Source organism: Henckelia pumila, chromosome 3, assembly GCF_033568475.1.
Source record: "Henckelia pumila isolate YLH828 chromosome 3, ASM3356847v2, whole genome shotgun sequence".
Classification (NCBI taxonomy): domain Eukaryota; kingdom Viridiplantae; phylum Streptophyta; class Magnoliopsida; order Lamiales; family Gesneriaceae; genus Henckelia; species Henckelia pumila.
Genome location: NC_133122.1, coordinates 177,501,592 through 177,523,851, shown reverse-complemented (window position 1 = coordinate 177,523,851; position 22,260 = coordinate 177,501,592). Strand labels below are relative to the sequence as shown.

The 22,260-nt window shown below is 37.0% G+C and overlaps 1 protein-coding gene and 1 long non-coding RNA gene across 5 annotated transcripts; one reads left to right on the top strand and one right to left on the bottom strand.

Annotated features, from left to right (window-relative positions):
- The first annotated feature begins 603 nt into the window (after positions 1-603).
- On the top strand, positions 604-2,021 carry LOC140893055 (uncharacterized). Its single transcript, XR_012152996.1, has 3 exons — positions 604-743; positions 861-926; positions 1,373-2,021. It is a non-coding gene; the product is annotated as an uncharacterized lncRNA (long non-coding RNA).
- Positions 2,022-7,339: 5,318 nt separating this feature from the next.
- LOC140890793 (histone-lysine N-methyltransferase ATXR3) lies at positions 7,340-21,644 on the bottom strand. 4 transcript variants are annotated; one of them, XM_073298846.1, is made up of 19 exons: positions 21,378-21,644; positions 18,873-21,207; positions 18,478-18,579; positions 16,765-17,922; positions 16,061-16,425; positions 15,405-15,917; positions 15,202-15,302; positions 13,844-14,900; positions 13,659-13,730; positions 11,640-11,750; positions 10,691-10,791; positions 9,932-10,031; positions 9,765-9,860; positions 9,409-9,576; positions 9,201-9,326; positions 9,067-9,120; positions 8,556-8,912; positions 8,151-8,450; positions 7,340-7,936 (listed from the first exon to the last, which is right to left on the bottom strand). In XM_073298846.1, the coding sequence occupies exons 2-19, from the start codon at positions 21,076-21,078 to the stop codon at positions 7,760-7,762; spliced, it is 7,164 nt and encodes a 2,387-aa protein (XP_073154947.1). In that variant the 5' UTR covers positions 21,079-21,207; positions 21,378-21,644; the 3' UTR covers positions 7,340-7,759. The 4 variants fall into 4 exon arrangements, with proteins under 4 accessions (XP_073154947.1, XP_073154948.1, XP_073154949.1 ...); XM_073298847.1 differs by having other exon boundaries at positions 16,765-17,919; XM_073298848.1 differs by having other exon boundaries at positions 18,523-18,579.
- Between the last annotated feature and the right edge of the window lie 616 nt (positions 21,645-22,260).

The following is a 22,260-nucleotide window of genomic DNA, read 5'->3' as shown; positions in this document are numbered from 1 at the left end:
AGTACAGCGGCCGTTTTTCGTGCAGGTGAAGGGAACGACGTCGGATATTTTGTGAAAAATCATGTCCGTTGGATGGGGATGACGGAGGTCTAATCTGACGGACAGGAGGTTAGGGGCGTGGGTTTCCTTCGTGGCACTGACGAAATTGTCGGGGAATAATGATGCAGCTGGAGCGGGAGATCGTAGTTTTGGATAAAACAAAAGCATGTTTATCGTGATATTGGATGACGTGTTGTTCATATGCCATCAACGTCTCAACTATTAGGATGTAAATGAACTCAATCAAATCGAATAATGGTAAAATTTTAATGTTTGAATTTGGCTTGAATTAAGTATGTTCGAGTTCGATTCGAAACTCAAAAATTTCAAAAAAAAAATTGACTCGAGTTTGGCTCAAAATATTCGAACCTATTCGTGAACTATTCGAACTATTGCACAGATATTATGGTTCGAAAAACTCGAAATATCCGAAAAGGTTCGAAATGTATATATATATATATATATATATGAGCAACTCTCCTATGAGACTGTCTCACGTGTGACGGGTTAACCCAAAACAAAAACGGGTAATTCCCCGGTAGATTGGATCCATATCTAATCGGCTTTTCTTATCCCATTTGTCGCCTAAATTGCCCTAATCCCTCGCATATGAAGATCGACAGAAACCATGGCAGATTCTTGTTCCATCTCGAATCGATGGTTCGAACTGAGAAGCTTGACGGCAAGGAACGAAGATTAATAAGGTGAAAGTCACAATTTCTTACTCTTTTTAAAATCTGAAATCGATGGGTTTAATGAAAAATTGATTATTTTTGCGTCTAACTCATGTCTTAAATCCATCGCCTACTTTTGATTCTCAGCTACCTCCACAGCCGTGTAATTCACTGAAGTGCTCGATGGGTCGGGTCTCACAGCCATTGTTACAGGTTCTTTTCTTCTTCTTTCTCAGTATTTTGTGTACTTTGGATGGTGGGATTTTAATTCTCGTGGTTATGCTATGTTGCGTTGATGATCAAAGTTTTAGTTTCCAATGCCGGGATATTCTTAATGTTGTTGTTATGCATAAGAATCTTTTGAGTTTGGTACTAGAAAACTTGTTAAAGGTTGAAGCCAGCTAGTTGCAAGTGGATTCAGAAGTAGCAAAGTTTCTTGTGTGTCAATCCGTAAATATGTTTGAGCTGTGGCATTTCTACTTTAATGTAATTGTTCTTCGAATGATAAGTGAAAATATCAGGTAGGAATTTTAATTAGAAAATAGTTTCTCAATGATTCAAGGATATGTAGTCTGTTTGTTTCCCATTGTCCATACACATGATTTTTGTTTGATGTGTATACATGATATTGATGGCTAAATTAATCATGTGTTGTTCAGACTTGTGTGTGAATTCCTATTCTAGAAAGGGTTGTGGAACTCAGATCCATCAAATCGGTAATCGTCGCAAGACTCGCAACAATCATTTTCATTTGTCTTCGCTTTGAAAGAGAATTTGTGAAGGAAAGAAATTTCAAGAGTTCTAGTTATTACAGATGGAAGAAGACATAGACGTAATTCAAGACATAAAAAAAGTATTTTCGGCGACCACTCAAAGTCGACCATCTCATACCATTCAATGTTGAGATTGGTAGAGGTAAGGAGAAAAGGAGGGGATGGCACGGAATATCATGAAGATTTCTGTATGCGTGAATTGAAGCCGGGATTACAAAGCCTTATGCTTGGAAATGTATCTGATTCTTCTTACTTGCCCTCAGATACAGAATAGATAAGGGAGTGGACTAATTTTCTTTTTCCTCTCTTTAACATTATGTTGTTTTTTTTCTTTGTCTACTTTCCTTAGTTCACCTCTATACCTGTTAGCTTATTGGATCATATCTTTCTTATGTATTGTTGTTTGATTTTTCCTTTTCTTTTTTGTGCTAAGCAGGTCCTGTTAAACTCTTTAGAAGATTAATATACCCTCTGTATCAGTTTCTTGATGAATATTATATGATCGATCGTATAAAGTAAATAAATTAGTAGTTCATGGTTTCTTGGCCGTATATTCCCATTCAACATTGATGGAGGGCTGGATATGTGTTGTAATAACTCAACATTGGTTTGACCAAATGGTTTGTTTTTTTTGCCATTGAAACTGGCAGCAACTCGTGCATTAGAAGCAAGAGAACTTGGAAGCAACTGCGGTAACATTTGGTTTGGATCACTAGCAAGAGAACTTGGAAGTTGATTCTGTGGGTTTGCAAAGTTAAAAATTGAATTAATTCTTAATTTGTGACTTACTATGGAAATACTAACTCCGTTACGTTCTATTAATATTTATAATCAGAATGATTGCATTTAAAATAAAGTATTATTTTTTCTGTTGAAAGTATTACTTTTTCGATTTAAAATATTAGTTTTTCTGTTAAAAGTATTACTTCTAAAATATGTTAATTTGAAATAAAATGTATTAATTTTTTTGTAAAAAATATTATTTTTTTAATAAAAAGTATTATTTTTTATAATAAAATTTTTATTTCTATAGTATGTTAATTTGATATAAAAAGTATTATATATTTTTTTTGTAAAAAGTACTATTAAAGGTATAACCTCTAATGTACATAAAAAATATTTTTTTTTTAGAAGTATTGGTTTTGCTGTGAAAAGTATTATTTTTTATAATAAAAGTATTAATTTTTATGATAAAATTATTTTTTTTTCTAACAAAAATACTAACATTTTTTACTTAAAAACTAATACATTTAACTTTAAAAAGTAATATTCAATATCATTTATCATAAAACGTTAGAAAAAATATTTTTGATAGAAAATTAATATTTTTTTTAAAATAGAAAATTAATACTTCACAGTATGCTAAGTATTATATATTATATTTATGTGAAACGTATTATTTTTTTAATCAAGTGTAAGTATTATATATTATATTTCTGTGAAACATATTACTTTTTTAATCAAATGTATTAGTTATTCAGTTAAAAACATTACTTTTAACATATGTTAAATTTTTCATAAAAGTTATTATTTTTATTAAAAAATATTACTTTTTTTATGAAAACTAATACTTTTTTTTATAAAAGTATTACTTCTAATATATATTAATTTGATATAAAAATATTACTTTTTATGGAAAAATATTATTTTTTTGGTTAAAATATTATTATTATTTAAAAAAAATACAAACTTCTAATATAGTAACATATGATAATGACATATAAAATATTATTTTTTTATAAAAAGTATTACTTTTTATGTTAAAAATATCAATGTTTATGATAAAAATATTAATTTACGATATGCAAATGAATTCTTTCTAAAACAACTTTAAGAGTCAAGCCACAAGAAAGCCGCAATTTAAATCAATTTTCATCATGTTTTGATACATTCATTTTACTGAAAATGAGGACATTGTTTCTCATTTCCTCTGTATGATAAACTTCCATCAATTCAACGGCATAGACAAAACATGTAAAGAAACTGAATTTGAGAACTAAATTGTACGACTGTAAAATAATGATATAAAACCAAAACAATGAATTTTTCCTCAAGTAGAAGTAACATTAATAACAAAGGCTAGCAAAAAAACTATGGTGACTTGTGACACATCAAATTTCTGGATCCCATTCCAATCGGTAGAAGCATACCAGTCCAAATCGGTAGACTTCACATCAGTGTATCATGGAGCAAGTATTGTCTCCTTTCAGCAGCCTGGTTCTTTGAGAGAGAGTTAGAATGTGGCATGAAAGAAAAAAAATGTCTCTCTTCCAGTCGAAACCTTTCTTGCACATTAGAAATGTATCTGGCCGCCGCTTCATCCTCCTCCGCACCCAATCCCTGGAAATTCTCTAGCCTGCCACCTCTGTTGGGCACCACGTATGCCACCTTGTGCGGTTTCTGCTGGGAGTAAACCTACTGCAGCTGCTTCAAGATAACCAAGTCCTTGTTCATCTTTTCTGGGGGCTGTACAGAAGTCAATCAATAGATTCCTGGGAATTCTAGTGGCATATCCAAGATCTTCGGGAACCCAAGCTTCTCTCACTCTGCCTCGGTTTTACAGAGATACTTTCGCTTTAGGTGGAAGATTATCAAGGTAAGAATTCATGATAACTCGAGCCCATATACAACAAAAACCCTGGACGAAAAGGCACACACAATTAATATGGAACTCTGAGAATAAAAAGGAAGAACAAGGGATCAAATCTTACTTCAAGGCCACAAAAATCAAGAAGAAGGTAGCACTGCCCGGAACACAACTTTTTCTAGTTACGTACTTCGAAAGAGGTCAAGTCAAATCCATGAAAATCTTATCTAAATTAAATTGACATGAAAAAGCAAATGCAAGGAACACAACTTATTTCTGGACAATGCAAGCTATTAGTAAATCACAGTGTTTTGAATTCTTACAGAACCGAGGAGCAGAACACCGAAGCTAGGCAAAAGTTACATCCTCTAAACATGCCCATGAGCAATCTACAACAGCTAAGCCTATCCTTTTAATCAGCTCCAGATCTTCTCGAGAAACACATTGTTTCTCAGTCGGGATGAAACAAGGTGATATAAACATTAACCAAAAAAATCATGCGCTTTTGCTGGTGCAACATATGTCAAGATATATGGCAGCAAATTTCAAACGAAATCAATATTCTGGTCATCCTTTCCCCCATATTCATGTCCGAAATTAAACGTTCAGAACTCAATGACGTCAATCTACAGGACCAAAAGTAAATAGAAATATGAAACTCCTTTATGATTGATGCAAATCATCAAAACTCAATCTCATCAATGTACAGGAACTAAATTCCATAACTACTATATTAAGAGATATTAAACATTCAAACACTAGAAAAACAAGTGCTGAAGAATAAACCAAGAAGAAAACACACATTTTTCTCCAAGTGTTTAAATATTAATCCTTTAGACATGATAAAGTACAAAGAAAATATATTTGACGATATCTTGATCTTCCGAAATTCAAGACAATAGCTAGAGTATGACCACAAGACAAAAAATTAACTGAAAGAAAACACCAACGAACAAGAACACACACTAGTTCAAAATTCATATCCAACCAAGTAAACTTTAGCGCCAGAATTTGTGAAATATTACCTGTTGCTAAACCGAGACACAATTGATTGTGGCATTGACAAATTGATTTACGATTTTTCGATTTCAGATTTTCAAAAAAAGGAACCTAGATATTTACTCTTCCTTCTTCAATGTAGCAGAGATCTTCTCAGTGGATGACAACGATCTTCATTCTTCAATGTAGCCAGAGATTTCTCGAGCTTGTTTTTCGAGATGGTTGGAAGCGATCGAAAGCGATCGAGAAGCTGGGAACAAGCGGTTGAGGACGCGAAGATCCATTGAATCTCACGGGTTAAAAAAATGGGTTAATCTTACCCGATCCGTCGCACGAACATGACCCATACAACAGTCTCATACAAGTGTTTGTCTATATATATATATATACATACATATATAATTATATTATATTAATAAAATATTAAAGCTCGCGAACTATTCGCAAACTATTGAACAAAATAATTTTGGCTCGAGCTCGGCTTGAAAAAAAAATTTGAACATGTTCGGATTCGACTCGAGTTCGATAAGTTAGAATACGAATCAAATATTTATCGAGTCGCCTCGAAAAACTCGCGAACTAGCTCGATTCGTTGACACCCCTACTCAAGGGTAGGACAAGATCTCGAGTTCGAAATCCAATTGGAACAAAAATCTCATCTCTGACTAAAAAAAAAACATATTTATCCACATTATAAATATATAATGTAAGTCTCTACGCTACGAGACTTGAGTATGAACTCGAGACTTGCTAATATCGAACAGAGAAGTTATAAACAAACTTCTAAATCTACTTAAATATATTAAAAAAAACTACCGCAATCAGTGAGAATCGAACCTGAGATCAGTTGATCTCAGTTTATTTTCGATTCATTGTTTTCATAGTTCAGTGTTCAAATCTCAATTTTAGAACTGTATAATTTTGGTTTTTTGAGATACAATTCTAAGGAACCAAATGGGGTCTATACCGAGAGGCCATGTGCTTCATATGTTCCAAAGTAAAGGATTGATCAGTGCCCACATGGGCATAGACGAGTTGGTAAGGCCTGAGGTGACGTGGGAAGAGATTTCCCAGCGTTGCGGGTTCGATCCTCGTGTGGAGCATATTTCCTGCTAAAATATTGTGGGCTATGCTCTGGGGGTTGGTCATTTGCTCCTTCCTTCAGGTCTCTGCTGCTCGTGCGCATCCCTCGATTTAACCTCCACATGAGCCAATAGGCATCTGGCTCATGTGGAATAGGGTCTCCTTCGGGGTCAACTTTTTTTTTTTTTAAGGATTGATCAATAACAATACCCCACATGATTATGTTGAATATACAATTATACAAGCACGCGCTTACAATTTTGGTTAGGTTTAGTGACTCACAACTGTTGATATCAACACAAATAAAAATTTTTGCACCAAAAAAAAAGTGTTGCAGGTTTTTACGTCATAAAAAAAAAATAAACAATTTTATTGATGAAATAAATAAATAAATAGTTTTACATAAAACCTTCTTATGAAGAAAATAAGATGGACCACTTGAAACAGATGAATTCAAATGATCCGTAAAATACTTGGATGGTTCATTACTTCACCGCTTCGAATGATTAGCTAACAATAATTGAGATCCGGTAAAAAGAGTTTGTCACATACTTCACGAGAATTACCCGATGAAATTCTTTTACACTAAACCTATTATCAGTATTTATCACCTTAAAAAGATACGTGGAAGAAGAAAAACAACGATCACCTCAAAAAGATGTGTTGAAGAAAGGGCTATTGGAATTCTAAAACTCACTTACCACCAAATGGAAAAATGTGAGTCATTTATAGAAAAATAAATTTATAAGCTTAAAAAGCAAATGGGTCTGTCTTTCTGGGACTAAACACTCTTAATTGGTCTCTTTAAAAATTGTTAAAAATTTAAAACTAGTATTCTTTTAATTATTTTATAATTAAATTCAACTAATCAAAGCGCGGTACCCTTCGCTCTCCAAATATGCAAAATATAAAGGTTTTACTCTCTCAGACCATGCAAACCCCGACTCATTCAATACCTTGCAACAACTGCTGCCATAAAAATACAACAAAACTTGATTAAGCATATTAACAAGTTATAGCATACTTTAGTCAGGGTTTGAATGTCTGAAAAAAAAAACATGTTTCTAATATTGATATAGTTATAAATATATCAATATTAGAAGAGTGTGTGTGTGTATATATAATATTCTACGCATGTGGAACTACATATGAAACACAATTATGGAAGCAGAGATCCAAAAGATTGGAACACTATAATACAATTGTAAAAACAAATATGATTTCAAGACAGCTGCACAAATTATTCTAACAGTTACCTCGCAAACTTTCCATTAATTAACTAACTGAAAAAGGAGAAGTGAAACAATAATGCACCAACAGCTAAGAATAAAAACAAATTACAACCCTAAAAAGAATGAAAAAGGCAATATAACTGTACAGAAGAATCAACAGTAGAATGAACTAGCACAAACCCATTATACTTCTGATGACCGATTCCAAGCCGGAGAAACATCTCTCTTAACTAAAACGGGGCACATCTGTGTTTTTGATAACCAGTTCCCAGACGAGGCAACGTCTCTCCCTAACTAAAATTGATCCCGGAGACTATCCGACGTAATGTCATAGCCCGGACGGTGGCTTCTCTCTAATGTGCCTGCAAAATTTCATCGATCCCACATGGCCTGGAAGATGGAAGGTCTGTGCTTCAACCAATATACCATCTCTTTGTCCAAAGGAGCATCGTGTAAAACGGCATCCAACATAGGACTGCCAAAAACTTTTACAGGGGTGTTGAATGACCATATTCTGTCCTTCGGCCAGGGTCGCTGTGGCTGCTTTTCCTGCCAATGCAAGACAATACATCAGTCGGATGCTAAATGGGTCAATCCTGGAAGTCGTTAACATGTGTCTGGACTGGAATCTAACAACGAAAAGATAACTATTGGTTTGTCCCATTTTGTTATTATATTTTGTATGATAAAATGATGCCTCCTATAATTCTACAGCATTGAAAAAGCACAAAAAAACAGGAGACCTTTAACAAGAAAAACTCACCATCCGAGCAAGCATAAACTTCAGTGTCCTTGGACCATAAACTCGCTGGCGTGATGGCTTCTGAAGTTTGGCGTAGAAGGAACCCACGTCAGGCAAAGACAAACAACCCTTACTAGATTTCGCTAGTAGAGCATCAGGTTCAGCATCTTGGTTGTACCAAAATAACAATTGTCCTAAACAATATGTTTCACTATAGGTCTTGCAATATTCATGAATGCCTGACCCCAATTTATCTGCATACTTGGGACCAAGGTCGAGTGGGGTAATGTAAACAGGTGGAGAAGTTACAGTTTTGTATTCCTGCAAAAGGTCGACAAAGGAATAAAAATAAGGTACAAAAAGCCTCAAGAGCAACAGTAACTTGATATCTCAAGCTCAGCATAATAAATAATTAAATATACTCACTTTTAGTCTGAAGAGTGATTTTGTGTGAGCATATAAGTGGATCAAGTCAGCAGCAGCATCATGCCGACTTTTATAACTACAAGGAAGGTTCCGAACTTCATCCCTCAACCATAATAAAGACTCCCTAAGCTCCATCCTGATGTCATCAGAACCAGAAGGATCGTGGGCACGAATCTTGGCCTTGATGTCTCTCAATAAAACATCATCCAAATGAGGAGCCATGCCCTGGATAAGTTCCTCCACAAATGAACCCTCACCTTTCCAGATATAAGAAACAGCTGATTCAGGGCTAAGCCTCTCCAGGGGTGGTGGGGCCTTCTTTGGGTCACCAAAAACACACCTCATAACATATCTCACCTGCAGGTATTGTCGATAAAGTAGCTATTTTTATTCTGATCATTCCCCCATCTTTCACATTATTCATTGATTTTCAGGATATTAAACACTTGAGGGTGTTTTGGGAGGATTGAGACAGGAGAAAGGAAGAAATATGTTAGAAAAAATTAACTACCTTATCAATAGTAAGAGCCAAATTCTGAAGCCTCTGATTGTATACACCCTCAGCCTGCAGCAGTTCATAGAAAAGTAATAAAATCTCTATCCACAGCTCCAACCTATAACCACCAAACAGAGAGAATGCTTTACCTGAATTTCAGCATCACTTTTCTCGACCTCCATCCGTATATCAGCAAAGTATTTCTTTTTTTCCTCTATATTATGTCTAAGAATCTCTTGAGGAAGTTTGGTCCTCTCGAAATTAATAAACCTTACCTGAATATAAAAAAATCAATAACATAAGAAAATATTTAACTCATATACGAAAACCAAAGCCACATGGGGAAGAGAGACATACAAGACGAGCTGAGTATGCAATCAACCAATCAGGCAGCCCACCAAGCAGACAACTTCCTAATCCAGCTTTACCCAAGTCAATATAGTCTTCTTCAGATACTGAATTAAGTTCACAAGCTTCTAACATCAAGCGGTGTCTATCGAGTAGCCCGTGGCATTCTTTTAGTACCTGAGCAAAAAATTGAATCCAAGTTTACGTACATGAATCAACAAAATTCGGCCGAGAGGAAAAAAAGATGCAGGCATGTATAGAAATTTGATTATGTAATTATCCTTCATAAGGTTTTAAAACATGACACAAGTAGCCAAATACAGCTCCTTATTCAGTTCGATAAAAACCCATTGAAAATGCTGTACCTTCTGGAAAGCTCCTTCTCCTGTTAAATTTAGATAACTCCCACGACATACTTGGTTGCCGCACAAACAGACAGAGACTTCATACTCTTCCTTGCTCTGCAGAAAATCAATAATTACAAACAATACAACCATATGTCATAATTGACTAGAAATCATACAGCACTGACCTCCGTAACAGAATTATAATCGAAGGTTATCTCTTCACCATAAGCAATTGGTCTTACAGAATATATTCCAATCTGGTATTGACCATCAACAGCAGTGACCCTGTCCAATGTCCATTATTCAATGGGAGAAATAAATTAGTTTAATCTTAGATGAATCTTGATCCATGTCATGGCTCCCATCCATCTAAAAAAAGCAGCAAATATGATCAGAGAAGATACAAATGCATACTAAACCCAGCCCAAAATTCCATAGCTCCGACTTCCCTTTAATTTTTATTCCCCAGGCTGACAAAACTCATTCTGAGAAGTAAAATCATCAAGCATTTAAGTGGACGAAAACAAGTTCAAGTCAAAATCAAGTCACCTTGCATTTGTTCTTGAAAACTCTTAAAACAATAAACGACAGACTCCCCCAAAAAAGGGAAGATTTGACAAAATTCATAAAAAGAGGTGGCATAATAAAATATTAGCGCATCAGCTGTGTTGAACGAGCATCCATAATTTTGCAAAAGATATCTTGTAGCATGCTGACTATATCACTCTCTCTATGAAACAAAATACTATTCAACCATAAAAGCTAATTTAAGGCATACAGATATACAAAAAAATTACCCAATCAAATTTGATAGTTTATAATTAGATGGACAGCTTTCCAGATGAGTAACACAGAGAATAAAATCGCCAAACTTTAAATAGAAGTCAGAATAAAAAACTTGAGTAGAGTGGAGCACTTTAATAACCATTTGAGAAGGTACTAACTTTGCTTGACAATTGGGTTTACACGAATGACAAATCCGACTTGCATAGTTTGCCTTGTGCATTGCATCAACGACTACTAAATCATAGCCATCAGCATCACCCTGCATTTCAAGTTTCAAATTAACACATCAGATGCATCGTGGAAGAAAAAGTCAGGCACCGGGAAACCACCTGTTAAAACTCTAATGTTTACACTTCCAAGGCTCAAACTACAGTTCGAAATGATTTGGAAGGTAGGAACATCGTTTCATTTGGTTTTCATTTTTCTAAAATCAATTGAAATTTCTAAATCATCCAGTTCTCCGTACTTGAGCCAAGTTAGTAATATTGGACTATACAACTACGGCATCAGTCCTCTTGTTTTTAAGGTGTCTTCTTTTCTCTCTATTTTTTAATGGTCTGTGACTTGAAGTGTCATCTGCAAGCTTTAAACATTTCTAGGTTGACCATATTCTGTAGATACACCAGTGATGTTCAAGACTTCAACAAAAATCAACAAATAAAATTTTCCCAGCAATATGTGGGATGCAATTATTCCTGCTGCGTGATGCATAAAGATTCAAGGAGTCCTAAATTTAGTATCCTTTCAGTCCTTTCTAAATTATGTTCAGTGGCATCAGCATAGTTTGACACAGATTTTGGCTAACACTATACTCACAGTCAATTCCCACAGTTTCCTCAACAGACACCAAGTAATTCGGCGGCCAAAGTTACATCCCGCACCTCAACAATCACAAGGTGGAAGCCTGTGTTTTATTTCAAAATCGCCAAATTTTATCATCTTGAAACTTTCCATGTGATTTTTAAAATCACAGCTGAGCATTTTTTTTACAACAGTCAACAGAGTGTCAAGCCTTTCACATGTGCTGGTGCGGCATCAGTGAAAGTAGTGAAAAATCCATAAAATTTGAGAGAACTGATTTCGAATAAGCAGTCAAAAATAGGACACCTTTGGCCTCTCAAGATATATGTTGTAGAACTCTGGTGCTGGATCTTTATTGTTCTTTTGTAAGGCGCGGATACCATCTTGTTTCTCATACCATTTCCAAGTGGGATAAACCTGTGTGTCAGAAGAAAGTGGATCAGCCAAATTAGATTGCTGTCAGCAGCATAGTGGTGGATGGCCACCTCAGATAATAGGGATTGTTTGACACTTAAGGTTATTAAAAGCATTGGCTCGGGTTTCATACTTTAAAGCTCAATTCACAAGTAAATGATCACCTGCATGCATTTGATACAAAATTATGTGCATCTTTTTTCAGGAATGGAGAGAATTCACATTATTGGAAGGCAGAAAACAGTGCCTAAAACTTAGAGCAGATAATATGATCATTCAGAAGTGAAAAGGAATGTTGTTGATGAGCTATGCAAGTTAACTATAAAAGCCAACATGGAGATAGAACCCAAATGTATGTATGGAAAGGAACTATATCGCACAAGACTACTGCCAGCCTTCCTCCTCTTTTCCCTACCCCATCCACCAAGAAAAGATAGAAAGATAAAAAAAAAAGTACCAAACAAAACTATAATGCCCACTCAGGAAATCACATGGCACAGCCTCGAATATTTCTCTGCAGCTTAACACATTCTTTGTGCTCTGAGTGAATCCATAATCTTATCGATCATCACTCTCATTACTTACGGAGACAAACAGACAGTTAAATAGGCTCCCATTTCAGGATCCCAATTTCCCAGTTTATCATGTTCTTTTGCTGCTACATTAAATTCCATCTTATGGGATGAAATGTATTCTCATTTCCTAGGAAATATTTAAATTGCCAAATTAGCTGAACCAGCACGTATATTCTGAAATCATCATTAACACAATTAATATGTTGCAATTTAGACAAGGTTATAAATGGCGCTAGTCGGGCGCCAGAACCAGCGCCTAGCGCCTAGGCGGGGAACTAGGCGCCAGAACCAGCGCCTAGCGCCTAGGTGGGGAACTAGGCGCCAGCGACACTACGCGGATTCCACGGTATAACATAATAAATCAGATATTATAACTCCAACACGATAAAATCAAATTTAAAATGAGTTAAAAATTACACAACTAATAAAATTCCACAAATTTACTCTACTTCATAAATTTCTCTACTTATTATTCTCCATATTATTTTTCTCTTTTCTTTGGAAAAGAAGTCGAAAGTGTTTTCGTGGAAGGGTGATAAAAATTTTCTGTCAATTTTTCAATGGGCTTATGATTTAAAACCCAAAAAACAAATTTCATTTCCGCCTAGGCTGGCCGACTAGCACTTTTTCGGTGCGGTCGGCCGGCGCCTAGTTGCTAGGCGGCCGCCTAGGCTGATTTTTATAACACTGATTTTAGATATGAATTGAGGACAGCAATAAAACTACAACACAGGTAATACAATACCAAAATGCAAGAATAACTAAACCAAATGGTGATGATATTTTTGCCTATTCCTGGAGCACACATACCAAATAGTGATAATATTTGCCCATCCCTAGAGAACATCGGCAGAAAAGGAACTGAGAGTGCAGAAGTTTCGAAAGGCAAAAACTAAACCCAACCCATACTCAATGTTGGGACAGAAAAGGAACCAAGAGTGCGCAAGTTTCAAGATTACAACTTAAGCCTCCTCCACACCAAAGAAACCAACCATGTTCCAAAGTATCACAGAAAAAAAAAAAAAAAAAAAGCAGGCAAAAACTAATGAGAAATAAAAGCAGGAAAAAAAATACTGTTAAATACAAATTAAATGACAAATCGATGGAAATCTGGGCTAGAAAAATAATTGCATGCTAACTACTAAAAACTTATTCTCCAACCATACATCTATCATTCCCATAGCAGCAAATCAGTCAAACTAATTGCAGGAAAAACTACATGCTGAAACCAACATATTTAATTAGTTCATACAGATGCATAAATGAAAAGATCAAAATCTAATGTACCAACTTAAGAATATAATCACTTAAGGTCTGAAAAAAGCCATTCCATTACCTCTCCAAGAAATTCAACGACAAAATCATCTTCACCAAAACCACCTTCTTTGTTGCACACAACACCAAGCCCCTGATTAGAGAAGTCAGAAGGTGTAAACTTCTATAATGAGGGCAAGCACAAGTTTTTCGAAAACAGAAACTGCCAAAGCATTTATGAAAGGAGCTATGATATAAATGTCTTACCTTTCTATAAGCAACGTAATGATCTTCAGGTCGACTGTCAATAGATTTCAGGATAAGCTGAGAGAGTCGCATGGTTCTCCTGTCATGGTTTTTCTCTGCAGTTTCTAATATCTCTTCAAATACAGGTTTCAAAGAATAAACCATAGGAGTGTTTCCAGCACCAGTGAAGCTTCTGACTTGCTTATTGAGAACAACAAGGAGCACGTCCTCAATGAATAAGTGCTTATCAAGAAGAGACCAATCTGAGTCCTCCGGCATGGAATCAAGAAGAAGATTATGAGTGTAGGGATCTATGCCATAAACTTCTTGTTCTAACACCTCATCTCCTAGGGATTTTCGGGGTTTGTATTCCTTCACTTCAGGAATTTCCATGTCTGAATCCTCAGTACCATTTCTTTGTGCATTTAGCTTATCAGCATAATCCTCAGGCAAAGAAACTTGCATTTTTCTTCGCACTTCTTCCTCATCTGCTACAACCACGTAGTGATCAATAACTTCATACTTTCTGGTCACAGGGGGAACAAGGCTTGCTTTAGTCATGCGAGCACCCCATTCACGGTCTTCAGCCAAAGAATCAAACCCATCCTCAGCATTAGCATATGCCTCCCCCTTTGACTCCCCAATTGCACCTTCCGACTGAAACTCCAAGTCACTTTCTGTGTCTGACGCCGTACTCTCACTGTCTGTCATAAACCCATCTGAAGTCTTATCAGAGTCATCAGATGTTTCACTACCTGAGTCCAAAGATTTTTTGTTCAATTTAGATAATCTCTTTCGCAGTTCTCGGTCAGATGCATAATCTCCAGAATCAGAAATTCCATTTACAAATGTGTTCCCATTGCTCTTATTCACATATTTCCTTTCCGAAAATTTACTCACATTCTTCTTATACTTTAAGGAAGCAGATGAAATGCCAGTATGTGAATCATCTTTCCATGACTTCATAACCTGCTCACGGTCATAAGCTGACTTCGAACCTTTTTCCAAAGTTGTAACCAGTTGAATAAATAATGTAACGACGCGATTCACTTCTCTAGCATTGACATGATTCTTATTTCTGAGATCACAAAATATTCAAAATTACATAAACCCAAAAAAGTGGGATGATGATTAGCAAATGAACAACCCCCTGACATAATGTGATGCAAGCTACAGAAAACATGAGGTCGCGAACTTGATTAAAGATTCTGGAGCATGTAAGCAAGTGAAAGATGAGGAAATGTAAAAGAGATGCTCCAATAAGAGCGGCGAAAACTACAATAGCCTTTCATGCTAATAACCGGCTTGCTCATTCACTATAAATGTAAAAAGAGAAAGAAATCAATGAAGTAAAGATAAACATAGCATGAATCACTTACTTGATTGCATCCCGACACATACGGCTGATATCATCCTTGATAGAGTTCAAGCCACGATTGGCATAAAACCCATTTTTCATTTTTTCTTCAATTTCAGCAACCTAATCAACCAGGACAATACAAGTTAGCTTCAAAAATCTATAAGAAATTATCCGAGAGACGGATTTAGGTAGATACAAAACAAAACAAGGTGTCACCAGTACCTTAGAACCAAAAAACTCAAAGGTGTTATCTTTCACGATGTCTCGTAGGCTTGTAGCAATAAATTCTTCCATCCTCTTATACCCGTTTCCAGCTTTCTTAATAGCCAGACGCCTCAACTGAGCATCCCTAGAGAGGATGGATGAAGACTTTCTAGCATCAAAGAGTTTGGATCGTTTATATAGGTTGTGTCTGAATAACTGATTTGCTGAGTCCCTCTTATCCGAACTTTCTAAATATTCTTTCAGTCCAGAGGAATCATCCATCTGATATGGAGTTGACGAACCCTTATCAGTCAACTGACTAAGACTTCTGGTCTTCAATAGGTGACCCTGATTCTTGACCCAATCGATATTAGGAAACTTGCAAACCAAGTCTTCTAACTGGGTGGAACCTCGAATATCTATAGCTGAAACAGAAGGGAATGATCGAAGGAGTTCCTCCAGCATCCCAGAACTAATGCCAGTACACCCACGTAGGAGTAAGGAAGTTATCCTCTCTTTCTTGTAATCATTCTGCATGATAAAAATACTATGACTCGTGGCATCAAGTAAATACTAATTTTGAACAACGGTTATATCAAGTGTCGACTAAATACAATTAAAAATGAGATTAACAATATAAGACTAGAAAAAAGAGTTTGCGATGACCGGCTTACCATTATGCGCAAGACCATAGAGTCGGTGCAATTAGAGGCAATGGCCCAAAAGTCAACCTGCTTAGAGATATCTTTGTAAAACCTTGCCGCTGATCGCCAATGCTTACATGTCAAGGCAACATAAATAAGCGACTTAATATCAGATCTAAGGAAATGAAACACTCGTGCTAGAACATGACCATCAAGGAGAGCCCAACTCTGCCCATCAACTAAAGGATGTGCTTCATCTCCTTTCATAAAAGTAGCACCAGCACACAAATCATCAAACATACACGCATCCTTCCTTAAAGCAAGTACATCCTCTTCCATTTCATACTCCTCTTCATTTCCATCAATCCTAGCTCTTTTGCTAGCGCGGGCATGATCTGTGACATTAGTTGATAAAGTGTATCACAAGAGGCACAACTTAAGGAATTTTCTCCACCCCCAAAACCCAGATATTTCATAATTAGAAAACCCAAAATTCCCCACCCTGCAACTACATTATTTTTATATGAACTTTGAAATCCGCTATGAGTAGCAGAATTCACAAAAGCTTTACAAGACTACAAAGAAGTCACGACAAGATAGTGAAAAGGGGAAACAAGTGAACGAATATTTGATGTACTTTCCTATTATTTCATCCGTGATAAAAGAAACAAGTTTAAAAAAAAGAAAAAAAACAATAGAATATTGCATGTGGGTTTTAAAGAAGAGAATCTTACCTGACTGATAAATCGGTTTCTCCATCTCTTTCTTTGGTTGCCTTGCACTGATCCAAGGATCAAGGACTTCATTTATAGCAGCAGTAAACTCCCTACTCCTGTAGGACTTCATCACCAACTCTTGAAGCTTGCCCCGAGTATATCCAATAAATTGTGGATGTAAATCATGAAATCTACTTGAATCTCTCTGGTTTTCACAAGGTAAATCACACATTGCTCCAGCAGGAGTACCAGCATGCTCAGTAATCCCAGATGAATCAGAGGCTTCCGATAAAGAGGCAACTGGAACCCAAATTTTATCGTGTTTTCTAAAAATACTGCTATGCTTCTGGATTACACCTTGATCTGCCAACATTTGCAACTCTGAAAATGATAGGGGCCCTTGTTCATGCCCAGCACCATCAAGATAGTACCAATCACCCAGATGCAACTGTAACTCATCTACTTTGCGAAGACGGTCCTTTGGAATAATGAAGGTTGCACAGCTCTTTAGCGAATCTTGTTCACAAGTGTTCCTTGAGGGACCGTCTTCTGATAATCTCTTTGGATCGCCAGTTGTTGAATATAGCCTTGAAGAAGGCCTTGAGGAATATCTTTCATTTCCTCTAATTTTTACACGTGGTTCAGGCACAAACGAACCATGGTCCTTCACCACACATGCATTTATCCTGATCACTGGAAGCATTGTTCCTTTCACCCCCTTGACAACGGCAGATTTAGTCTGGCCTAATCTGCTCGGATTGCTGGGGTCATTCAAATCATCTGGTGAGGTAAAAGCCCATGGTGGCAGATCAAGCCTGGTGCTCTGGGAAGGACAGTACAACTCATCTTTCTGCTGCCACCGAGGGTCTTCACAGCCAGATTTGGACATCTGACATGATGGATAACCATCATTGAGGATAAGCTTCCTCTTCCATGTTCTATCTTGAACAGCTTCATCATTCCTCTTCCAATCGCCACCCTTGCATGACCATTGTCCAGAAAACCACTCACTGGTGCCGACAGAAACAAGAGTGCTATCCTTATCAGAAAACGCATGTGTGGTGGGCTCTGATTCTGCAGTGTCTTTAGGTGCAATTTCAGAAACACTAGTGAAACCATTGAAACTTCCATCCTCACAAGTTTCACCCATATGCAGTTGATGCCCATTAAAACCTGCTATAGCCAGAAAACAGTTAAAAAAACAGTAGCACACGAGATGGTAGCACGGCTCAATACAAAATATGTGTCTTAAGGCAGTGATGTAAATACAATAAATAAAAGGTATAGAAAAGATAAGTTATAAAAACATAATCTGATAACTATATCAAATAACAGATGTTGCACAAAATGAGTATCAACGTCACATAAATTAACAATAACAGAAACATAGAGGCACAACTTCTCAGGGAAATGAAATCCAGTAACGCAGAAATCAAAACAGTGACTACAGAGTTGGAAATTAATGCAGCAACCGAACACAAATATCCTAATTGTTCATCGCCGCCTGCGTAATCAAGTTGCAGAAAGCAACTTGATGCATTTGAATGAAAGCATGCACCAAAGCTTGGACTAAGATGGAAGGTACCAGATTCCAACCTCATGCCTTTGATTAAAATCATACAGATTTTAACTTTTTGAGCTCACCGATAATATAAAAGCACTTTTCAAATGAAAATGGCAAACACGTCAAAAAGAGTTTACCCAATACAAAATAATGATTGAATAAAGTACCTTCCATTTTCCGCCCCAATACAAAATAATGATTGAATAAAGTACCTTCCATTTTCCGCCACTTCATCCACTCACTGAGCTCACCTTTCATTTGCAGCACTTCTGCATGACAACAATGAATGACAGAAAAACTAATTAATTTAAATGCACACAGGACAGAGCAAACTTAAATTTTCAGTTTGAAGAACAGAATTTTCAAGTTTCCCAGAAGAGAACATTTTCTTTTTTCCCTTGATTCGTGTATATTTAAAAATAAAACAGCCGGAGTAATTAGATGAAAGTAGAGGCAACTTCATACCATGAATTACCACCTGTCATGTGATAAGAGTACATTCAAAAATGTTTTGACAGAATTAGTGAATTAAGAAAATAAAAGTTCATCATTATCTGCATACCCCCAATGATCTCCATCTCCTTTCCAGGGATTAATATGACACCGTCTAAGAGTGCACCAACTCTTTCATCTACGTAAATATCTTCTGCATGCTGGGATGCAGGTGATAGGTCTTCCTCATCACCCAGATATTCAGATGCCAAATTTCTGTTATCTGTCAAGAGATTGCCGGGAGCCTCAGGAGGATTCACAAGTTGAGTGACTGTATCTGGGATAATTGAAGATGAGTTCTTAGTAACCAATGGAGAAGCTGCATTTTCGATGCTTGTCCACCTGTCACCGTCCAAATGCTTGATAAAATGATCTGATACAAGATAACCATCCTCAACAAGTGTCTTTAGATCAGATAATTTCGAAGGCCCATGTTCCGCACCAAAGAGATCCAAATAGTACCAATTTCCTGCAACAGCATTAGCTACTACAGGGGCATGCGGAGGAGTGTTGCAAATGTCCATGTCTTCTTCCATGGATGCTGGCTCCTCCATAACTCTATTTTCTTGAGACGATTCTATGCTTTTAAATGTAGGACTTTGAGAGAGACGTGGATGACCATCAATTTTATCAACAAAGCCATTCTCATCACTAGCATTTCCTTTGTCAAATGACTCTTTTGCTAATTTTTGAGATTCTGTTTTATTAGAATCCTTCTTTGGTTCTTGGCCCTTGCTAGCTTCTTGCCCTTTGCTTCCATAATGACTTGATCGTTTCTCGCTGACTCCCACTTTTCGATTAGCTTCCCGCTGGTTAGTGTACCTACCGCGACCAAATGGTGACCGGTCCGACAAAGTTGGAGTTAGATCCCTACTGTCCCGGTTGTGACCTTGGTCATGAGGAGACCTATCTACACAGCTAGGACTTCGATATCTGCCATCATTGTGACTGCCCTGCTCATTTGGAGACCTACTTCGAGCGCACTGATGATTCCTTTCATAAGGGGACCTCCCACGGCGAACTGGGCTGCGACCACGCTGATCATAGTGGCGGGACCAGTCGTGTGGGGACCGCTCAGAATGATGTGGACTGCTATTTTGCCTATCCTTAACTGTTCTAGATGACTCCAGATGCCTGGAAGAGAACCTTTCGGAGGGGATGTTTCGTGAAGAAGATGTAGAATTTTTGTAAGGCCTGTCAACAAACCTGCCTGAGTAGTGGTCTCCCGACATAGCAGAGCGGATGCCATCATCAGAAAGCTTCCGGGTTTTTGAACTGGAGTAGTCATCATAGTCAACACGGTGTTTTCTGTCATTCATATCTGAATCAATTCCATGTCTTTTTGAGCGGTTACTTAAGGTGTAGTTCTTGGCATGGTTTTTACCATGGAAATGATCGCTTTTCAAAGAAACTTCCTCTCCAACTATTTTGGAGAGGGTCTTGGGAGTTTTCTCTGTTTCCATTTTGGAAGGAATCTTCCTCGAATGCTGAACACCACCACCACTTCGACTGAATTCTTTCTCACTGGAGAACTTACATGAGGAAGGTGGTGTCCACTCACGCTCGCGATCACCCTTCCAACCCTTCTCTCTAGAAGGTGGCGACCACTCACGATCAGCTTTCCAACTTTTCTCTCTAACAGATGGATTCCACTCATTTTCACGATCAAACTTCCATCCCCTTTCCTTTGCAGACGGTGATATCCAGTCGCGGTCGAATTTCCATCCTTTTTCCTTGGTGATATCATACCTTCGAGCCTTTGAGTAGCCATAGTCATCACCCCTGTTCCCACCATCGCCTCTGCACCATCTATCAGGAACAAACTCCCCTTTCTCCAATTCTTCTTTAGATGATCTCCATTCGTTTCTCTCCAGTTCACCATCGTTCTTTCGCCATCTACCAGCAACAAATTCACCTTTCTCGATCTCACTCTTAATATCATATCTCCTGCCGGGTTTTTCAGGAAAAAACTCACCATTCTCAATGGGCAAAGTGCCCAATTCACCTTCCTCCACTTCCTCTTTATTAACGTCATCACTAACCTCGCCAATGCAATTCTTCTCGGGACATTCCTTGCTTGAACTGCCAATAGTTTTCACACTCAATTCACCTCCTTTGTCCTTCTTTGGCTTCATTTTTTGTTTCACTTTCGCCAACTTGACTGAAGACTTAGAAGAGGTATTGGGCTTCGGCTTGCCGTTGGTCTTGCTACCGCAAATCGTAAATTTCTCCATAACATGCTGTGAAGCCACGCATGCAACGCCGCCATCGCCCATGGAACGCCACAAGGCAATCTTTTCTTCAATAAACCCGCGGCAACCACACGCTACTTCTCTTCCCCACCCGGGCTATCTATGCTCATAGTATGGTTTCCAAGGAACAAAGCCCTCGAATACGCCAATAACCTGCGCAAAAAGAAACAAAAATCAATCCAAGAACACCAAAAAAATCCAAATGGGGGAAAAAACAAACCACCTTCCAAAATTGGAGCCAAAAAATGTAGGGTTTTTCCCACGCATAAAAAAAAAGAATACCGACAATTGTAACCAAATCACCAGGATGAAAAAACACGTACAATCAAAATGTGAAGAATGATTGGAAAAAGTGAGGTGAAGCTAGGGTTTTGAATCTGAAGGCTCGCGAGTCGAAGTAGAGAGCTGAGGCGCTGGGATCGGGGGCCGAGTCCAAAATCAATCCAAAAACAGAAACCGAGAGAGAGATATATTATCGATTGGTGAATGTAAAATCCGGAGCGAAATCCAGAGAGCAGACACGGGATCGATTGATGAGAGAAAGAATAGCAGGAGACGAATCTCTGTAAATCTTCCTTATTTCTGTATTTTCTTTTTTTATTAATATTATATTATTGTCATAATAAATAAAATAAAATAAAATAAAAATTCCCTTTTCTTTCTATATATACATGTGAAATCTTAAAAAAAAAAATAGTAAAGAAAATAATAATTATAATAATATTTATAAGTAAAGTTTTTAAAATGAGACTTGGCCTTTGACTCTCTCCCTCTCTTCCTACAAATACAATTGAGTTCCCTCGCTTCTTAGTTCTTTCTGGGGAAACGCCGTTAATATTCACGTATATCAAATTCTGTCTTTGTAAAGTCCTCTTCTTCTGCCAAGCAATAATACGAGATCATAAGATGGAAAGAAAATGTTCTTAATTAAATTTCATATGAATAAATGTACTATTTTGTTAGCAAATGGAACATATCCATTTTTTATTATTATGTCGATGAAAAGCTAAAAAGATATATATTTAAAACAAACAAATAAATAAAAAAATTAGAGGGATAGAAAAAAAAAAAAAAACCAAACAAACAAACTTGGGGCATTGGAAAGCTAGAATAGAAAGAGAATGGGTATGTTGATTTACAAATTACAATGCTGGAATTTTATAGCGCATTTTGATGTCAAAAATTTAGAATAAGAAATTTTGATCA